Source organism: Mchenga conophoros, linkage group LG22 (assembly GCF_057382185.1).
Source record: "Mchenga conophoros isolate Kocher_MC1m ecotype Shallow Benthic linkage group LG22, M_conophoros_male_GT1.1, whole genome shotgun sequence".
NCBI classification, from domain to species: Eukaryota; Metazoa; Chordata; class Actinopteri; order Cichliformes; family Cichlidae; genus Mchenga; species Mchenga conophoros.
Window position 1 is genome coordinate 4,410,794 of NC_140546.1, and position 18,455 is coordinate 4,429,248.

General features: G+C 39.7%; 2 protein-coding genes across 2 annotated transcripts; both read left to right on the forward strand.

Annotated features, from left to right (window-relative positions):
• The first annotated feature begins 1,343 nt into the window (after positions 1-1,343).
• On the forward strand, positions 1,344-9,185 carry LOC146548573 (uncharacterized). The gene is made up of 14 exons (XM_085263371.1): positions 1,344-1,546; positions 2,323-2,431; positions 2,703-2,865; positions 4,618-4,810; positions 5,575-5,671; positions 5,760-5,821; positions 6,087-6,201; positions 6,437-6,498; positions 7,173-7,269; positions 7,358-7,419; positions 7,685-7,799; positions 8,035-8,096; positions 8,663-8,765; positions 9,115-9,185. The coding sequence occupies exons 2-14, from the start codon at positions 2,329-2,331 to the stop codon at positions 9,183-9,185; spliced, it is 1,305 nt and encodes a 434-aa protein (XP_085119497.1). The 5' UTR covers positions 1,344-1,546; positions 2,323-2,328.
• LOC146548574 (uncharacterized) lies at positions 8,733-17,274 on the forward strand. Its single transcript, XM_085262449.1, has 7 exons — positions 8,733-8,765; positions 10,491-10,555; positions 11,645-13,631; positions 13,713-13,772; positions 15,735-15,815; positions 16,403-16,468; positions 16,784-17,274. The coding sequence occupies exons 2-7, from the start codon at positions 10,547-10,549 to the stop codon at positions 17,008-17,010; spliced, it is 2,430 nt and encodes an 809-aa protein (XP_085118575.1). The 5' UTR covers positions 8,733-8,765; positions 10,491-10,546; the 3' UTR covers positions 17,011-17,274.
• Positions 17,275-18,455: the final 1,181 nt, after the last annotated feature.

An 18,455-nucleotide genomic window follows, 5' to 3' on the forward strand; every position in this document is an offset into this window, starting at 1 on the left:
ACTAAGAACACAACAAACAAACATTGCAGAACCGAGAGAAAGACGGCGTGCCATAACACCCGGTGCCATCTCTGCATTCTTATGGCCAAAGAGTGCCAAAGCACTTTAAGCACAAGAACAAGATTGTTAGTTAATCATTTACAAATCAATATTGTCTGTATGGACAGCAATTTCCCCCCAAAAAAGGGCACATGTAAAACCGCGGTGTTAAGCGATGCGGTTGAAAAAGTGGCGCACCAGTGCAACCAAGGCAAAAAGTCATTCTAGAGCCCTGTAATGTTAAAGATAATTAGAACATGAAGCCACTGCTTAGCTTAACTGAAAACAATTCTGGGATTTGTTTTTTGAACTTTAGCATCACAGTTGAACAAATGAAACACCAGGAGAATAACAAAGTGAAAGATGAAACATCGACCAAATCATTTTAACAATGTTCAAGTTTGAAAATATACAGCTTAATAAAAACAGGATGACTTTATTTGCACAACAATGTGAGTTGATAAGAAGGTTCGTTTTTGGTATAGAGGAGTTTATTTGTTTTGGATGTGAGCAATGCCAAAACAAGAAAACAGGTCCTTATGTTCCCCAATCTTCCCAAACAGAAAAGTAAAAGTAAACCAAAGACGAGTTTCTAAGCAATGCTCTTAACCAGGAAACAAGTGTTTCAACAAAAATGGCCTTTCACTCCTTAACTGCTGCAATGTTTACATTTTACTGTTTACACTGCACAAGTTTACTCTCACAAATTAAACCCTTTTTGGGTAAAAAAAAGATGGAGGACCTGTACTAGTGTGTGTGTGTGTGTGTGTGTGTGTGTGTGTGTTTGTTTTTCGTTTTAGGAGGACAATTTTCAAGACAAATCAAAGAGCTATGAGGACCCTCTGTTACAGGAGGACATTTTGCTGTCCTCATAAAATTGACCTTTTAAAATGGTTTCTGGGCATGTTTTAATACCCAAAAAGTGTTTTTCTCAAAAGTCTTTGTAAACCAAAAACTTGACATATGTTGTATATTTGTGTGTCCGCCACTGCCCCCTGTCGGTTGGAGCTGTCCCTGCATGCCGCACACACAAGCGCGGGAAATTATACACGAGCGCGGGACATTATACACATGGCGCGAAATTGGAAGCTGCGCATGCGCATTTTAACATTACCCATTTAGACCATTGATATTTACATCAATGATTTAGACTGACTGATTGGGCGCTTCTTATTCATCCATCAATTTTGGCAGAGTTTTGACACGCTTTGGAGAAAAGGTAAGAAGGTAATTATAAAACTTTTAAAAGACGGGCGTTCTGACAGACACAGTGCTTCAGAGTAGGCACAGCCGTGGTGAGGCGGCAGGTGAGGGAACGACGAGGTACGGTGGAAAGCATACGGCGGAGAGCGCACCGCGGGGACCGGACCACAACGAGGTGAGGACGGCGGAGCGGGCCGGAGCACGCGGAACGGTTCACGGAGGTCACAGCAACACGCGGGGCGGGGATTCCCGGACTGTCCCAGGGTTATTTTTACCCTGGCCTAATCTCATCACTTGTTTCAAGGTAAGAAATTACACAAGTGTGTGATGTTTCACTGAGTTTGAAAGAAGGCCTTTTTCACGACAAGATCACTTGTTTAATGTAAAATGGCTGCTACTGCTATTAGATGATCTTTGCCCAAATACCAAGGAAACATGGAAGGCAAATACAAATAAACTCTTGTAGATTTATGAAATTAAATTGAGACAGTATTGGTGTCACTCTGCACACATTTGTTTATAAAATATTGTAAAAAAAACAACATTTGTTTTGCTCTTATAGTTGTGTTGATGAAGCACATGATTCCTGAGAGATCTAAAGCTTAGTTTGACAGACAGGTTTAGGCTAAGTCAGAGTTAGGCTTTAGTTAAATTAGGACATTTAAGTATCTTTAATATCTGCAAGTGCATGCTTTCTGTTAAAACAACTCAGACATCAGCCTTGTCTGTGTCTGTTATGTGAATGTAATGAAAGCATAGAACTCAATTGAAACAGTTTCAGTATCCATGCTATTAGTGAAATAAGAAAAATTGGGTGGAGCATGTCAGAAACTTGACTTAATCAACACAGGTGGAACACAGTCAAGTTAATCTGCACAAATACAGCCTCGCCCCCATCCATTTATCTGTTAATCAGAATCCCTCCAGCACTCATCACCAAACTAAAATAACCTTAAACTAATAATACGCTAACATGGGGGGGGGGGGGGGGGTGCTTCTCATTCAGCTTTATGCTTACAAGGGCATTAGTAAAGGCTTGAAGTTTTGATGTTGTTTACATTTTTATCTTGATTTCCTTAGCAAATCATGTCACGGAGAACCACTCCCCTTCAGGATGCCATTAATCACATCCTTGCAAGAAGAGACAAGAATTCAATGTTAGAAATCAAATTTATTAATTCAGTTAAAGGTGAGTGACTTTGACACACTGCAGGCTAGACTGAGGGGTTACACATCACCAGTGGTGACCTGTACAAACATCAATATAAATTAAAATCTAAGGTATTTTAATAATAATTTAGTTATTAGCGAGCCTGGCTATTTATGTTTTCTTTATTATATATGTAGAATTGAAAAAAAGCACAACATTGCATACTTGCAATTTACAGATATACATATTTAATGAATTGATTATTTGCAGTGCTGCCACGCCTGTGTCTCTAATATGGTTGTGTCTTCAGGTCGTGGCATCTTCACTTTAGCCAATTTCAAACAAGGAGACTTCGTGGTCGAGTATAGAGGGGAGCTTATTGATGCAACTGAAGCTGAACACAGACGTAACCTGTACCCCAGCGCATGTTCAGTCTTCATGTTTGAATTCATATGGAAGCAGAAGACTTTGTGGTAAATTCAAAATGACTGAATGTTTACATTTCTATTGCAAGGTCAGGATTTCTGAAGCAAACATCTCATATTGCTCTTTAACGAGTCCTTACCTCTAGTACCCGGCCCCGTCAGTCCCCAGAATCTATAGAAGGGGGAGTGACGGACCCGTGGAATAGCAGGATCTCATTCTTACTGAGGCTCCGTCATTTCCCGGTGACCCTGTGGGCCCCGGGAACTCGCAGTACTGGGGACTGACGGGACTCCCACATATGCTGAGGGCCCGTTAGTCCCCGTATTCAGCCTGTGTGTGCCTTCTCTAATACACACTCACGGGCGTAATGTACGGGGTTAGAGGGGTAATAATATAAGCCTACATTTTACAGCTAAGACAGTGTGCTCACGCTGCTGTGAAGATTTAAAATATAATATAGAGATAGAGAAAATAATAAGAGAAAATTCAAATGGCCAGGGCTGAATGAGCGGCCCTGTGTCTGTGCGCATTTGGCACATGTGGACACGGAGACTCGTGCACTGTTATACTGTGTCCAAAACTACTGTATAATATGTACAATGCCAAAATAGTACATGTCAAGTGTTCTCTGTCTGTGAGGTAGGTAGATGGATGGCTTGATGGATAGGTGAAAAACCTTTCAACACAAAAAATAAAGAACATTTCATTAATCATTCAGATAAATTAAATGAATTATACAGAAGACAAATGAAATAACAAAAATATACACTTCAGTAAAGCCACTTTTGTCTAAACTATCATTTATCCTAGTTTTAGTTTTACATTCATTAGTTTTTGAATCAGAGGTGAGTAATTTCAAACAACAAAGATGAAATAAACTGGTCTACCTTGCATTTTTTACACTTTCTGTAACAATTACATTTTTAAAGTATACATTTTAGAGTTTACAAATATTTTAATAAAGACTTTAACCAAGGATTTTCTTTTACAAAGAATTATTTTCCTTAAATTAAACCAAACATATTTACACTAGTTTTAAGATTTAACCAAGGATTTGGGGTAATTGCTTTTAGTATTAATTAACATAAGTGTGGGAAACACTATCTACATAAACAGTTTATTCAAACTTAAACATTTATTTTAATATCAATATAATTTTTTAAACTTAAATGCAGTAACTATTTCCCAAAGCATAAATACAGTTCCACAATTGAGCTTCCATAGTTCCCAAACATAAGCAGCAAATATGAGTCCAAGCTTACCGATAGCCCGTCTAACTCAAAGTCTTCCTCAAAGTGGATTGTGCTTGGTTTGCTGTCCTCTCAGCATGTCACGCTCGGGTCAAATGACTGCTGCATGCATTTTAAGGTCTACTAGGCACGCCCGCCCTTGATTGCTCTAATTCAACTCACCTGGCGGAGCAGTGCGCACCAGGCTGCGCTTAGCTGTAGATTGCACAAGGTCTAATCAGCGGCCACGCGCAAGCAGCAGCACAGAGCAGGTAGTGGGCAAGAGGAGGAAGAGAAGAGTAACAGCCACAGCCACACCTACACCTACTAGGTCAGCGCGACAGTACAACAAAACCACGTTTAAGCTCTAAGCAGTAGAAGCGCAAACACTTATCTCAGTCAGAAAGCAACGCGTCCTTGACTGATGGACCCTCTTTAACTTATCAACTATGCATTTAACAACTAAACTTGTATTGGATGTTGTGTTTGTGTTGGTGCTTAAAAATTATAGTATAGTTCATAGGCGTGTCACTATAAATGTTTGTTTAATGTATGTTTCCAAATTTGCAGTATTGATGGAGCACTTGAAGATGGGTCATTTGGGCGACTAGTAAACGATGAACACAGGACACCAAATTGCAGAATGAAGTTGATTGAAGCAGAAGGGAAGCCACATCTCTGCCTTTTTGCACTGAAGGAAATTGCGGCAGGAAGTGAAATTACTTATGACTATGGTGGGAAAGAATGGCCCTGGCGGAAAAAGGTGGGTCATTTAAAAAAAAATTTCCCCCTATGAATTGTTGTTTAAAACCTACATATCTAGATGTCACAATTAGGGCTGCAACTAACGATTATTTCAATAATCGATTATTGTCGATTAATCGATTAGTTGTTTCAGCCCTAGTCACAATATTTAAATGTCCTCTTGGTGGTATTCAATCTGGTTTAACTAAATCTTGAATTTGTATGACTTTCCCAAGTGATGATTGCAAGCTTATCTGTTTTGTGTCCCCTCCACAAGTGTGTTTTACTGAGTGGCCACACACTGGAGGTGAAACAGTGAAAGCATCAGTTTGAGCTCAGATGTCATTATGAGGCTGATGGCCAGTGTCCTTGTAAACCTTGGGTTTTTCTGTGTCAGACATATACATGCACCTTTTACTCACAGTCACTTTAGCTTCTTAGTATTGTCTTACTTTGGCTTCACTTAACTAGGTAAGGGTTAATCACTCTGTTTCCTTGCAGTTAGGGTGAGAGTTAGAACTGTATTTAACTGAAGGTGAAACAGAAAATGCTTAACTATGTGTGTGTGTCTGACACAGACAAACTCAAGGTATGTGAGAACACTGTCCTGACATCTGAGCTCAAACTGAGTCTTTCATTGTTTCATCTCCAGTGTTTGGCATACTCAGAAAAACACACGGGTTGAGGGGACACTGGTTAGAAAAGACCACTTGTAGTGGATTAAATACATTTCCACTGTAGCTGCCAGATGTTTACAATATTTGTTCTACTTTTCATACCCAGCTAAAGATCGCAAGCATCCCTTCTGGTCAACAGTGTGTTGCAGAGCCTATTGCCCATGACGTGGAGCACCATGTGATCTCTACAGACTCATTCACAGGTGAGTCCCTGCTTGAGTAAGCACTACCTGTTAAACCCTGGGGTCTTGCAAAGCACTATGTCTCCATGTCTTGTGTTCTCTTCTACAGACAGAGAATTAAGAGCAGAGTGTCAGTCATCTAGACCTACAGCAGACAACTCTGAGCATGAGGTTAGCATGGATTCATCTGTTTACTAAAGATTGTATCAATGTGTAGTTTGGTAAATAGTGTGGTTTGTAAAGATCATGTTTATCAATTGATTACAATTATACTGCATGTGCAGTCTTTAAATCATTGTAAGTACAGGTAGTCATCATTTAACATTGCATTTCCCTCTCAACATCATTTGGGTGTTTTAAGGTTTGACTGAGAGTGTCCCTCTTGATCAGATGGACACTGTACCATTGATGCTTGTTCATCTTTGCATCTTTTTAGGTGCATTCTGTTGGAGGTCAGCGTGGCACTTCTTCTCTGAAAGAGTTAATTGGTGAAGTTGGTGTCCAGTATCAGGAGTTGTCACCCCAAGCGTTCTCAGAAGAACTTACCAGTGGTCAGTTTTGAGTAAATGTTGTTAACTTCTGGCAATGCATGACATGCCTGAAGGTTTGCTGCATGAAAAATGTGCCAGTATTGGGACATTTCTGATGATTCTATAGTGTCTTGATGGATATTTTGAGTAGAATTGTAACAGTCAGGGATGTGAATTGATTGCGTTATGCGTAGATGTGTGTTTTTTTGACTTAACGAAAGTCAAGCACTGAATCTCCTTATGTTCCCTTGTACAGAGAGCAAATCGAAAGAGGTGCCACAATCATCCAGAGCTGTGCCTAACGACTCTGCTTGTGAGGTGAGTTGAAATTGACCTTTGTTTTAAAATTGACCAATGGTTAGAAGTGTTATGGTGTTTACATGAAACTCCATTTTGAGTATTTTAGCAAACATCTGGCAGCGGTGGTGGAAATGTCCTCTATTTAGAACAGGAGGTCTTTTCTAACCACAGTGTCCCCTTAACAAGTGTGTTTTACTGAGTGGCCACACACTGGAGGTGAAACAGTGAAAGCATCAGTTTGAGCTCAGATGTCATTATGAGGCTGATGGCCAGTGTCCTTGTAAACCTTGGGTTTTTCTGTGTCAGACATATACATGCACCTTTTACTCACAGTCACTTTAGCTTCTTAGTATTGTCTTACTTTGGCTTCACTTAACTAGGTAAGGGTTAATCACTCTGTTTCCTTGCAGTTAGGGTGAAAGTTAGAACTGTATTTAACTGAAGGTGAAACAGAAAATGCTTAACTATGTGTGTGTGTCTGACACAGACAAACTCAAGGTATGTGAGAACACTGTCCTGACATCTGAGCTCAAACTGAGTCTTTCATTGTTTCATCTCCAGTGTTTGGCATACTCAGAAAAACACACGGGTTGAGGGGACACTGGTTAGAAAAGACCACTTGTAGTGGATTAAATACATTTCCACTGTAGCTGCCAGATGTTTACAATATTTGTTCTACTTTTCATACCCAGCTAAAGATCGCAAGCATCCCTTCTGGTCAACAGTGTGTTGCAGAGCCTATTGCCCATGACGTGGAGCACCATGTGATCTCTACAGACTCATTCACAGGTGAGTCCCTGCTTGAGTAAGCACTACCTGTTAAACCCTGGGGTCTTGCAAAGCACTATGCCTCCATGTCTTGTGTTCTCTTCTACAGACAGAGAATTAAGAGCAGAGTGTCAGTCATCTAGACCTACAGCAGACAACTCTGAGCATGAGGTTAGCATGGATTCATCTGTTTACTAAAGATTGTATCAATGTGTAGTTTGGTAAATAGTGTGGTTTGTAAAGATCATGTTTATCAATTGATTACAATTATACTGCATGTGCAGTCTTTAAATCATTGTAAGTACAGGTAGTCATCATTTAACATTGCATTTCCCTCTCAACATCATTTGGGTGTTTTAAGGTTTGACTGAGAGTGTCCCTCTTGATCAGATGGACACTGTACCATTGATGCTTGTTCATCTTTGCATCTTTTTAGGTGCATTCTGTTGGAGGTCAGCGTGGCACTTCTTCTCTGAAAGAGTTAATTGGTGAAGTTGGTGTCCAGTATCAGGAGTTGTCACCCCAAGCGTTCTCAGAAGAACTTACCAGTGGTCAGTTTTGAGTAAATGTTGTTAACTTCTGGCAATGCATGACATGCCTGAAGGTTTGCTGCATGAAAAATGTGCCAGTATTGGGACATTTCTGATGATTCTATAGTGTCTTGATGGATATTTTGAGTAGAATTGTAACAGTCAGGGATGTGAATTGATTGCGTTATGCGTAGATGTGTGTTTTTTTGACTTAACGAAAGTCAAGCACTGAATCTCCTTGTGTTCCCTTGTACAGAGAGCAAATCGAAAGAGGTGCCACAATCATCCAGAGCTGTGCCTAACGACTCTGCTTGTGAGGTGAGTTGAAATTGACCTTTGTTTTAAAATTGACCAATGGTTAGAAGTGTTATGGTGTTTACATGAAACTCCATTTTGAGTATTTTAGCAAACATCTGGCAGCGGTGGTGGAAATGTCCTCTATTTAGAACAGGAGGTCTTTTCTAACCACAGTGTCCCCTTAACAAGTGTGTTTTACTGAGTGGCCACACACTGGAGGTGAAACAGTGAAAGCATCAGTTTGAGCTCGGATGTCATTATGAGGCTGATGGCCAGTGTCCTTGTAAACCTTGGGTTTTTCTGTGTCAGACATATACATGCACCTTTTACTCACAGTCACTTTAGCTTCTTAGTATTTTACTTTTGCTTCATCTAAATAGATTCCCCTCTCTCTAACTCACAAATCTCAGGAATTGAATAGATATGCTTCACTATTTTATCTAAAAAGTAACTCCTATCTCCCTTTCAATCTCTCCTGAAGGATTGGTAGAAAATATGTAAAATGGTCAAACATTATTTTTAATTCGTCATAAAATATTTGGGTAACAATGTTTTATGTTTCATTTCATGTTTTTAATTTTTTCCAGTGTACAATTCATAGGCTGGTATTTGAATCGGTGAAACTTGACAAATGCGGGCTATGCCATTCACCTTTGACAGCTATCAGATGGCACGGTCTAAGATGCAAGCGTAAGTGTATTATTTATCTTGTGTTAATTAATGCATTTTTTCACTATACCATAAGTTACCATGAGTCAGGTCTACATTTTCATATGTAAAGAATAAAAAAAATCACTTCAAAGTTTTATCAATTCAAACCATTGCAATGATACACAGTGTAATGGCAGATACTATCACATATCATGCATTTGAGTTTGTCTGCTTAGTGTGGCAGAGAACAGAGAACATACTGTAATAATGTATATTGCCCTCTTACTCTTTGTTGATTAGACTGTTGAACTTTACAACTTTAAATCTTTGTTTCACTCTTTCAACATCAAGCTCATATAAGCTAAATAAGCATCTCACCGCGCGCAAGGCATGCCGGTCCGGGTCAAGGGTCACGACTACCCAGCGTGCATCGTAAACAGTAAACACTGCCGCATGTGATAGCGATATTGAATATTTTGAGCGTCCTAAAGTCAATGTTTTAAAAGAATTTGGTACGAAACGGGGATACAGTGCTGCTGGGAAGAGAAAGAAAGAATTCGTGGCCCTCGCTTGGGCGTTTTCACTACAAAAAGCCCCTATAGTTTTAACAAAACAGCAGGAGTGGGAGGCTATGCTACCTTGGATATAAGTCTCTGCTCGAGATCGAGACTGACAGTTGTCAGATGACAATTCCAGATCCCTTAGAGCTGAGGGAAGGTTGGTACAATGAATCAACAGCTGCAAATAAACTTTCACTTTCAAAGCCTCATATTCGGAGCCATCAGCCTCTGTGGTGCCCGGAGACGCTCGTGCGGGGTTTGGCCACTGACGTCTGGCAACCCTGGCACAGCACTTCCCCGTAGGCCTATATCCATGGATGTATTAAAAGAACCAAGCCTATATCTGACGGAGAAGTATAATTCAGCCTTTACATCGTGGGTAGTGGTGTACTCTGACCCGGCCGCGTCGTGCATGCGTACTGACAATGCTGATTTAGCTTATTTGTGATGTTACAATGCAAAAACCACAGTTCCTGATTTGATCTGTTATATAAAGATAAAGCAAAATGCACAAATGTTTAATTATATTTAAGAGAGTATCAACATGTATGAAGTAAACTGCCCTCAAGTCTGTTTGTCATTCTGTAATTACACATATACACACAAACTTGGAAGATGATGTTTGATGATAATAAACCCTTTGAGTAAACATTGCATCAAACTTGCAAACTTCTTACAATGTCAATATAGGAAGCCCAATAAGGTACTGGGTCTGATTAATCCAGACCTATTCCAATAGATCAATCAGGCAATTTGCAATACAAATGCTTGATGGTGTCTCTACACATTTTCAATGACTTTTTAGTAGAAGTCCTTTTCATCTCAATCCTTATTAATTAATGTAGGATAAACATTTTAGCTTTTCTGTTTCTCATTAGATCGTATGTATGTATGTCTGTCTGTCTGTCTGTCAATTAGTCTGTTTTTAAAATAACAATGTTTTATATCTCAAATCTGATGAAAAAATTTATTATTAGGATGATTCAGTATATCATATTCATAAGTTTAAAATGTGTCTTAAACTTAAAAAAAAAATCTGCTTTTTATTCTGAATTATGCGTTGGTTTTAAATTCACTTTATGCTTGTTTATATTTAGTGGTCTTCGTGAATATAATTTGTGATGTGTGGGATCGCTACTTTTTAAATTATAACTTAATGAATCATCGGTTGTTGTCTAATGCTGTGGTTTCTTTGTATTTGTAGAATGCCGTTGTGTGTGGCATAAGATCTGCCTCCAGACATCTTCAGAAGACTGGGATATGTCCGACGTAAGTGTACAGTGAAATTCAACCTGGAAAGACTCAGATACGGAGAAAGAATTAGACATGCTTTATTGAACATTAAATATTTGGCGGTCAGACCCCGGCGGGAAAACTGTTGATAAAAGCATTGCTGATTGAAGTAGGAGGTCTTCCCCTGGGGTCTGGACACTGGTGGTGGTATGGAGGCAGGGGGCAAGCATGGGGGTGCAGGGGTGGTGGAGGGATGCGAAAACGCTGAGAGGCTGAGCTATGGGTGAAAGAGCTTAAATGCCCGGATGCTGAATGGAGGCATAGGTGCGAGGGAGCTCCGGATTGGCTGCGCCGGAGTGAGCAGCTGAAGGGAGTTGAGATGATGATGATGATGATGGAGATGATGTGCAGGTGTTTCTCCCAGGTTGAATTTACGCAGGCTTCATTATAATATAGTTAATATTGACGTAGATGCAGTTCGTGAAGATTGCCACATGTTGCTTGCTCTTCCTTTTTCTTTCATCACAAAATTATAAGGATAATCAGTTTTGTAAGTGTTGTCTCAGATAGAGAATTGAAAGCAGAGAGATTTTGGACTGGATAGAGTGTAGAAGTTATGTGAGAGAGGCCAGAAATAAACACATTGTAAAAATATTACTTAGATTTTATTATAATCCTTTGTAAAAAAAAAAAAACAAACAAAAAAAAAAACAGTTTCATACAATCTAGTCTCAAAGGTTTTACAAATTTTGATCTGTGGGGGTCATTGTGGGAGGGGCTCCGGGACCAGGTTAGGGCTGGTGTCTTAGTTTTTTTTGTTTTGTGTTTGTTTTTTTTGTTAATGTCATTGTTCAAAAAATATAAATTGGATATTAGAAATGGGACAAATATCAAAAAAGTACTGAATCGATCACAGATTGCAAATTGATCAAGCAGAATCAAAATACTTGCACAAAATACATATCTGCTGCACATTTTCTTCTTTAAATCAGGAGGTATTTCTTAGTACTTTTAAGACATCTAGAGACTTTGGTTTACGTCCCGAGCTCTGTGACGTGAACAATTTAGCATTTATCCTTCCCATGTTTATTTCTGTTATTTAATCTATGCTGTATCTACGAACAGGGTGATGTCTCATCTGATGAAGAATACATCCCAAATTCTGCATCAGATTCAGAAAGCTCAGGAACAGAGTTGTCTATTGAGTTACCTGGACCATCAAAAAACTCCCATGCTGCTAGCATGCCTGATTTATGCGTTACTTTTGCTGAAAAAGAACAGACCATGGATGTTAAGAACAACTTTGAGCACATTTTGAATGATCTTGAAACTACTGATGATCTTCATCCCGACCAAGAACCAGACAGCTCAGAGTCATGCCAGCAGAAAACAAAAGATGCATGTAGCGAAAAGAGTACTGTGGATATTAGCCAAAATGAATCCCCAACCAAGTCAACAAAATTAATCAAAAGCACAGTCAATTTTTGTTTTGTGTGTGGAAAACCTCAAACAAAATTTGCACGTCATCTGGAGACGCATGTAAATGAAAATGCTGAAGTCGCCCAGGTGCTTCAGTTACCCAAATCATCAAAGGACAGAAAAGTTCATCTTGAAAGGTTACGAAACCTTGGTAACTTCAAGCACAACTCTGCTGTTAAAACCACAGGATCAGGTTGTCTTAAAGTGAAAAGGATCTCAAAAAAGAGCAGCAGCAGCGCTGAGACATACGAGTACTGCTTATACTGTAAGGGTATGATATCCAGAAAAGAAGTTTCTCGGCATATGAAAAGATGTGCTTTAAGACCAGAGAATAATGCTGAAGAGAAGCTGAAAGATAGAGTCTTTGGTATAGCATCTACTCAATCCACAATGTCTCAGCCAATTTCAAGTGAACTCTACTCAGTACTGGGCAAGATGCACAAGGATGATGTGTCTAGTGCAATAAGGAATGATCATTATATTATGCAGTTGGCTCAGTCTCTTTTTAATAAGCATGGAAGTGACAGATCAAAGCATGAGTATATAAGACAGAAAGTAAGGGAACTTGGGAGATTACTTGTGACTTTGCGTCACACAACAAGAATCCATAATATGGAAGAGGCAATAAAACCAGCCAACTTCTTTATTCTTACTAATGCTGTCAAGAGAGTTTCAGGTTTTGATACTGAAACCAGCACATTCAAAGCCCCAAGTTTGGCCCTGAAGCTTGGACATTCTCTCAGAAAAATAAGTGATATTATCATGTGTCGTGCTCTCATGGAAGAGGATCAAGAGGCGATCGATTCAATCAGGAGGTTTCACACACTTCATGAAACAAAGTGGTCTGAATTAGTTTCCCATTCAGCCTTATCAAACCTGAGTGAGGCAAAATACAACAAGGTCGACAGCCTTCCACTGACCAGAGATGTTCAGAAGCTGCAGTTATATCTTGGTCAGCAAGTGGAATCAGCTAGGGAGAAACTAGGTGATAACCCAACAGCAGGAACTTATGCAGCACTAGCAAAGGTGATCCTTTGTCAAGTGATTTTGTTCAATAGGAGGAGGGAAGGTGAAGTAGCACGTATGACTGTCAAAAATTTTGAAGATCGTGACATGTCCAAACTAAACGATGACATCAGCTCTGGGCTTACAGAAGTTGAGAAAAGGCTTTGCCAACAGTTTGCCAGAGTGGAACTGAAGGGGAAAAAAGGACGAAAGGTGGCTGTGATCCTGACTTCTGATATGACCGATAACCTGTCACTCCTCGTTAGTAAGAGGAAAGAGTGCGGGGTATCTGAAAACAATATGTACCTTTTCGCCATTCCTTGTAGTGATGGTCACTACAGAGGGCAGTTTGGTCAGTTTGCAGATGCTTGCGGAGCTGAACATCCTCAGAACCTCAGATCAACTAACCTTCGCAAACAGATTGCCACGATAAGCCAAGTCATGAACTTGAAAGATAATGAACTAGACCAGCTGGCCGATTTCCTCGGCCATGACATTAGGGTCCATAGAGAATACTATCGACTGCCCCAATCAACAATTCAGCTGGCTAAGATCTCCAAGTTGCTCATGGCCATGGAGAAGGGAACTGTGAAGGATATTCAAGGAAAAACTCTGGATGAAATTGGTGGTATGCATGGTTTATATGTTGTTAAATCGGCTTGGTGTTTGTGAATATGGTTGGTCTAATAACATTTTTTCAATTTTATAGATGACATAGATGGGATGGCTACTGGATCACAGCAACTCCCTGATGCTTCCACATTGCGAGGTACTAAAATTATTGTATTCTGTGTTATAGACTTTGTAGTTGTATTGATAAAATATTTAAAATTTACATTTTTATATATTTAGATAATGTTATTGCAGTTCTGTTTGTACTTTGCTGTGTAAGTATTTGCTATTTTGCATGTTCTCCCACTGTAGCTTGCTATCGCCAGTGTGTGAATGTGTGTGTGAATGGGTGAATGACTGAATGTAGTGTAAAGCGCTTTGGGGTCCTATGGACTAGAAAAAGCGCTATACAAATGCAGGCCATTTATACAAATGCAGGCCATTTACTTAGAAATCATGGAGGGATCTGAAATTTTCAGCGTTGGTACATGTCCACTGTGAGAGACAGAATCTAAAAGAAAATTCCGGAAATCACAATGTATGATTTTATTAAAATATTTTTGTATATTACTGCTTAAAATAAGTATTTGAACACTTGCTTATCATGCAGATTTCTGACCCTCAAAGACCTGTTATTCTGCTTTTAAACAGTCCAACTACACTCTGCTCATGATTCTAATTTAGCAGCACCTGTTTGATGCCGTTAGCTTTCATAAAGACACATGTGCACCCCACAATCTGTCAAAAGTGTTGCAGCAACATGAGTAAAACCAAAGAGCTGTCCAATGACACAAGAGACAAAACTTTAGACCTTCACAAAGCTGGAAAGGGCTCCAGAGCCACTGCCAAGCAGCTCGGTGCGCGACAGTGCGCGTGCACGCATGTGCGTGTGCGCGATGGAGCGCGTGCAGGTGACTGTGTGTACCCTCTGCAAGACTCCTGCAGGCGCCCCTGAATGGAAGAGGCTAATGTCTTCCTCGGACTGGAGCCCCACGTAAGATCTCAGCTCGTGAGGTGTCAGTGATCCTAAGAAAGGTGAAGAATCAGCCCAGAACTACACGGGACGAGCTGGTCAATGACCTGAAGAGAGCTGGGACCACCGTTGGCAAGGCTACTATCAGTAATACACTGAGACGTCATGGTTTAAAATCATTCATCACACTGAAGGTTCCCCTTCTTAAGCCAACCCATGTCCAGGCCCGTCTGAAGTTTGCCAGGGACCATCTGGATGATCCAGAGTCATGGGAGAAAGTCCTGTGGTCCGATGAGACCAAAATAAAACTTTTTGGTCTAAACTCCATTGTTGGGGTTTGGAGGAAGAAGAAGGATGAGTCTCATCCCAATAATACCATCCTACAGTGAAGCATGAGGGTGGAAACATCATGCTCTGGGCTGTTTTTCTGCACGGGGGACAGGACCACTGCACTGTATTAAGGAGAAGATAAACAGGGACATGGATTGTGAGATTTTGGGCCAAAACGTCCTTCCCTCAGTCAGAGCATTGAAGATGGGTTCTGGCTGGGTCTTTCAACAAGACAAAGACCTGAAGCACTCAGCCAGGAAAACCAAGGAGTGGCTCCGTAAGAGGCATTTCAAGGTTCTGGAGTGGCCTCACTAGTCTCCAGACCTCAGTCCAATAGAAAATCTGTGGATGGAGTTAAAAGTCTGTGTTGGCCCAAAACATGACAGATCTACAGAAGATCTGTGTGGAGGAGTGGGTCAAAAGACCTTCTGCAATGTGTGCAAACCTGGTGAAGAACTACAGGAACTGTTTGGCTGCTGTAATTGTTAACAAAGGCAATATTAATATAGTTTGACTCAAGTGTTCAAATACTTATTTTACAAAGAAATATACAAAAAACTTGTTATAAAATCATACAATGTGATTTCCGGAATTTTCTTTTAGATTATGTCTCTCACAGTGGACATGTAGCTATGATGAAAAGTTCAGACCCTTCCATGATTTCTAAGTGGGAGAACTCGCAAAATAGCAGGGTGTTCAAATACTCACTTTCCTCATATATATATATATATATATATATATATATATATATGTGTGTGTGTGTGTATATATGTGTGTGTGTAAATAAAATAAAAATTTTTTTTATTTTTTTGCTAGAAAAATCTATCAATGACAATGAAGAAATATTAACTTCTGTGACTGCTGATTTGCCTCACTTCTCCGAGACTGCAGCTCAAGGTACATTTTCAATGCTGTACTCAAAGTTTGCCCAACATATCTTAGGTAATGAGCTGGGATCTGTGAGTTAGTCCTGTTCAGAGACAAATCCAGTGAAATGTGCAGTAACGTATTTTAACAGCGCACATCACGTATGATAAAGATGCTCTCTTGTTTCATTAATGCCACTTGCATCTCTGTTTTTCATTGCATTAAAAATGAAATCAGACTTTACTATTAACACTACTATGCTGATTACGATAACCTGGGATTGTGAATAGAACAATATTACTAACCATCAGTACATTTTTACATGGTCGATTGTTAGTTGTTCCATTCCTAATTGTGACACTAATGCTTTATGACTAGTATTTTGATGCTTCATCAGTTTTGGCCAAGCGAAATTTGGCCTGTGCAAAATCTACATCATTTCCCAGTAAACTTATTACCCAAGGTATTGTTGACTTCATCCAGTTCAGCAGCATTGCCATGTGTATAGTTAGTATAATAGAACTGGCTGTCACTGTCCCCTCTGTGCCCATGGTGTTTGATTGGTAGGCAGAAAGCCTCTTTAAGCCCATACATTTATACTGTGCAATATTTTTTAGATGACCAGGGGAATGATGCCTGTGTGACTTCTGGTTCACCTCCTGTCCCTGACTCAGTTACTAAAGGTATGATCTAAATCAGATGCCATGTCCATCACTAGGCACTATGTGCAGTCAACACCAACATCATGTGGTTAGACATTATATAACATATAAAGAAGCTGAATGTATTTTGTGCTTACCAAGCAGTGTGATGAACTATCATGTTAATGAAAACAATCAAACTTTAAATTTTATCAGGTCTACAGTCTATTTATTATCACACACAATTTGTTTAGACAAGTACCAGCTTGTTTTCACAGTTTTGAACACCATCTCTACCTACAAGTGCATCTCACATGATCTTTTTAAACTTCAAATTTGTTTTGTTTTATTGAACAGGTTTATGTGTTTCATCAAGGCGGTGTGTGAAGAGACCATGGTCTGAGGAGGAGATGGGAGCGGTGATGAAACATATGAAGCCTTTTATTGAAAACGGTATCACTGTCACCAACCAGCAGTGTCTGAAGTGCAAAGAAAAGGAACAACCTATCTTGGAGACGAGATCTATTCAAAACATTCGAGATTTTGTGCGCAACAGAGGACTGGCCTTTAAAAAAAAAAAATAAATGTTAAACACTAAATGCACTTTTTGACAGTCTGAGCCTTTACCTTTCTGGGCCTGATTTCAAGGTTAGTGTTCTCCGTTCAAAAAGTATGTAGTTGACTTCACTGTGCTCACAGGCAGTGTTTTGTTTTGATGTGTGGTTAGCCTGAGTCTTTTAATGCCAGGATTCACTTTTATTTTCCTTCAATAATTGTTACAATGCTGTCCTTTTAAGGAATTGATTATTGAGTTGGTTATATTAAATATAATTCAGTAATTCAACAAATGTGTTGTGTGTTGATATAAGTCTTATGTATAAGTCATGGTGTCAGCCCGACTCACCCCTGGTGTGCAAAGGTGCTGTTTTATTGGTCAGCCACTCAGTGCCAGTTTCTTCAGGACAATGAAAAACTCTATAATACATAGTTTGTTCTAGTTGATGCAAGCACTGTTGTGTTATGGTCACCGGTTCGATCCCTGGGCTCTCTGTCCTGGTCGTTGTGTCCTTGGGCAAGACACTTTACCCTACTTGCCTACTGGTGTTGGCCAGAGGGGCCGATGGCGCGATATGGCAGCCTGGCCTCTGTCAGTCTGTCCCAGGGCAGCTGTGGCTACAACTGTAGCTGCCTCCACCAGTGTATGAATGTGAGAGTGAATGAATAGTGGAATTGTAAAGCGCTTTGGGTGCCTAGAAAAGCGCTATATAAATCCAATCCATTATTATTATTATTATTATTATTATTATTATTATTATGCTTCTAGTTGTTTTAATGACACTTTGACCACCTGTTAGTAGATCACAACAGATATGATCTGTGGTGTTTTATGTAAGCTTGTATGTCAGATTGTAATGCTCATCAGAGAAAACCAAAATATAGTCTTTTTATTATTTTTTAATTTATTCATCCATCCATCCATCTTCAACCGCTTATCCGAGGCCAGGTCGCAGGGGCAGCAGCCTAAGCAAATTTATTCAATTTTACTATAATGATGTATCAGTCACAGTCTTATAATACACGTTCTTTTCTAAGAAGGTTATACTTAGTGCATGTGTGAGTATATGTACAGTGAACTGGCTTTACACACCATGTGTCCTTTTAAACCAGATTAACTCAGTGTGTGTGTGTACAGTGAACTGGCTTTACACACCATGTGTCCTTTTAAACCAGATTTACTCACTGTGTGTGTGTACAGTAGACTGGCTTTACACACCATGTGTCCCTTCAGAACAGACTATACTTTGTGTATATGTATGATGACATCACTGACCTTGTACACCAGACTGTCCTTATAGACCGAGCTACAGAAAAGTCTCTACAAACCACCAGAATGTCTGAAAAAATAGCCTTTTTTATATCTCAGTTGAGCAAAGAAAATGTTTAAATTTTAAGTTGTGTATAGGTTTGCTGATTTTTTTCATGATTTTTGATATGCATATTGTAGCTCTAGCACCTCTGGAACCCGGTG

What these genes read in the sequence shown, in the direction of transcription:
- LOC146548574 (XM_085262449.1), top strand. An exon ending in TGATGCTTCCACATTGCGAG is followed by an intron (nt 13,773 to 15,734) that starts GTACTAAAATTA and finishes TTTTTTTGCTAG; the next exon opens with AAAAATCTATCAATGACAAT. An exon ending in CTCCGAGACTGCAGCTCAAG is followed by an intron (nt 15,816 to 16,402) that starts GTACATTTTCAA and finishes AATATTTTTTAG; the next exon opens with ATGACCAGGGGAATGATGCC.
- LOC146548573 (XM_085263371.1), top strand. Translation starts at nt 2,329, where the DNA reads ATGTCACGGAGAACCACTCCCCTTCAGGATGCCATTAATCACATCCTT. An exon ending in CAGACAACTCTGAGCATGAG is followed by an intron (nt 7,420 to 7,684) that starts GTTAGCATGGAT and finishes GCATCTTTTTAG; the next exon opens with GTGCATTCTGTTGGAGGTCA. An exon ending in CTCAGAAGAACTTACCAGTG is followed by an intron (nt 7,800 to 8,034) that starts GTCAGTTTTGAG and finishes TCCCTTGTACAG; the next exon opens with AGAGCAAATCGAAAGAGGTG.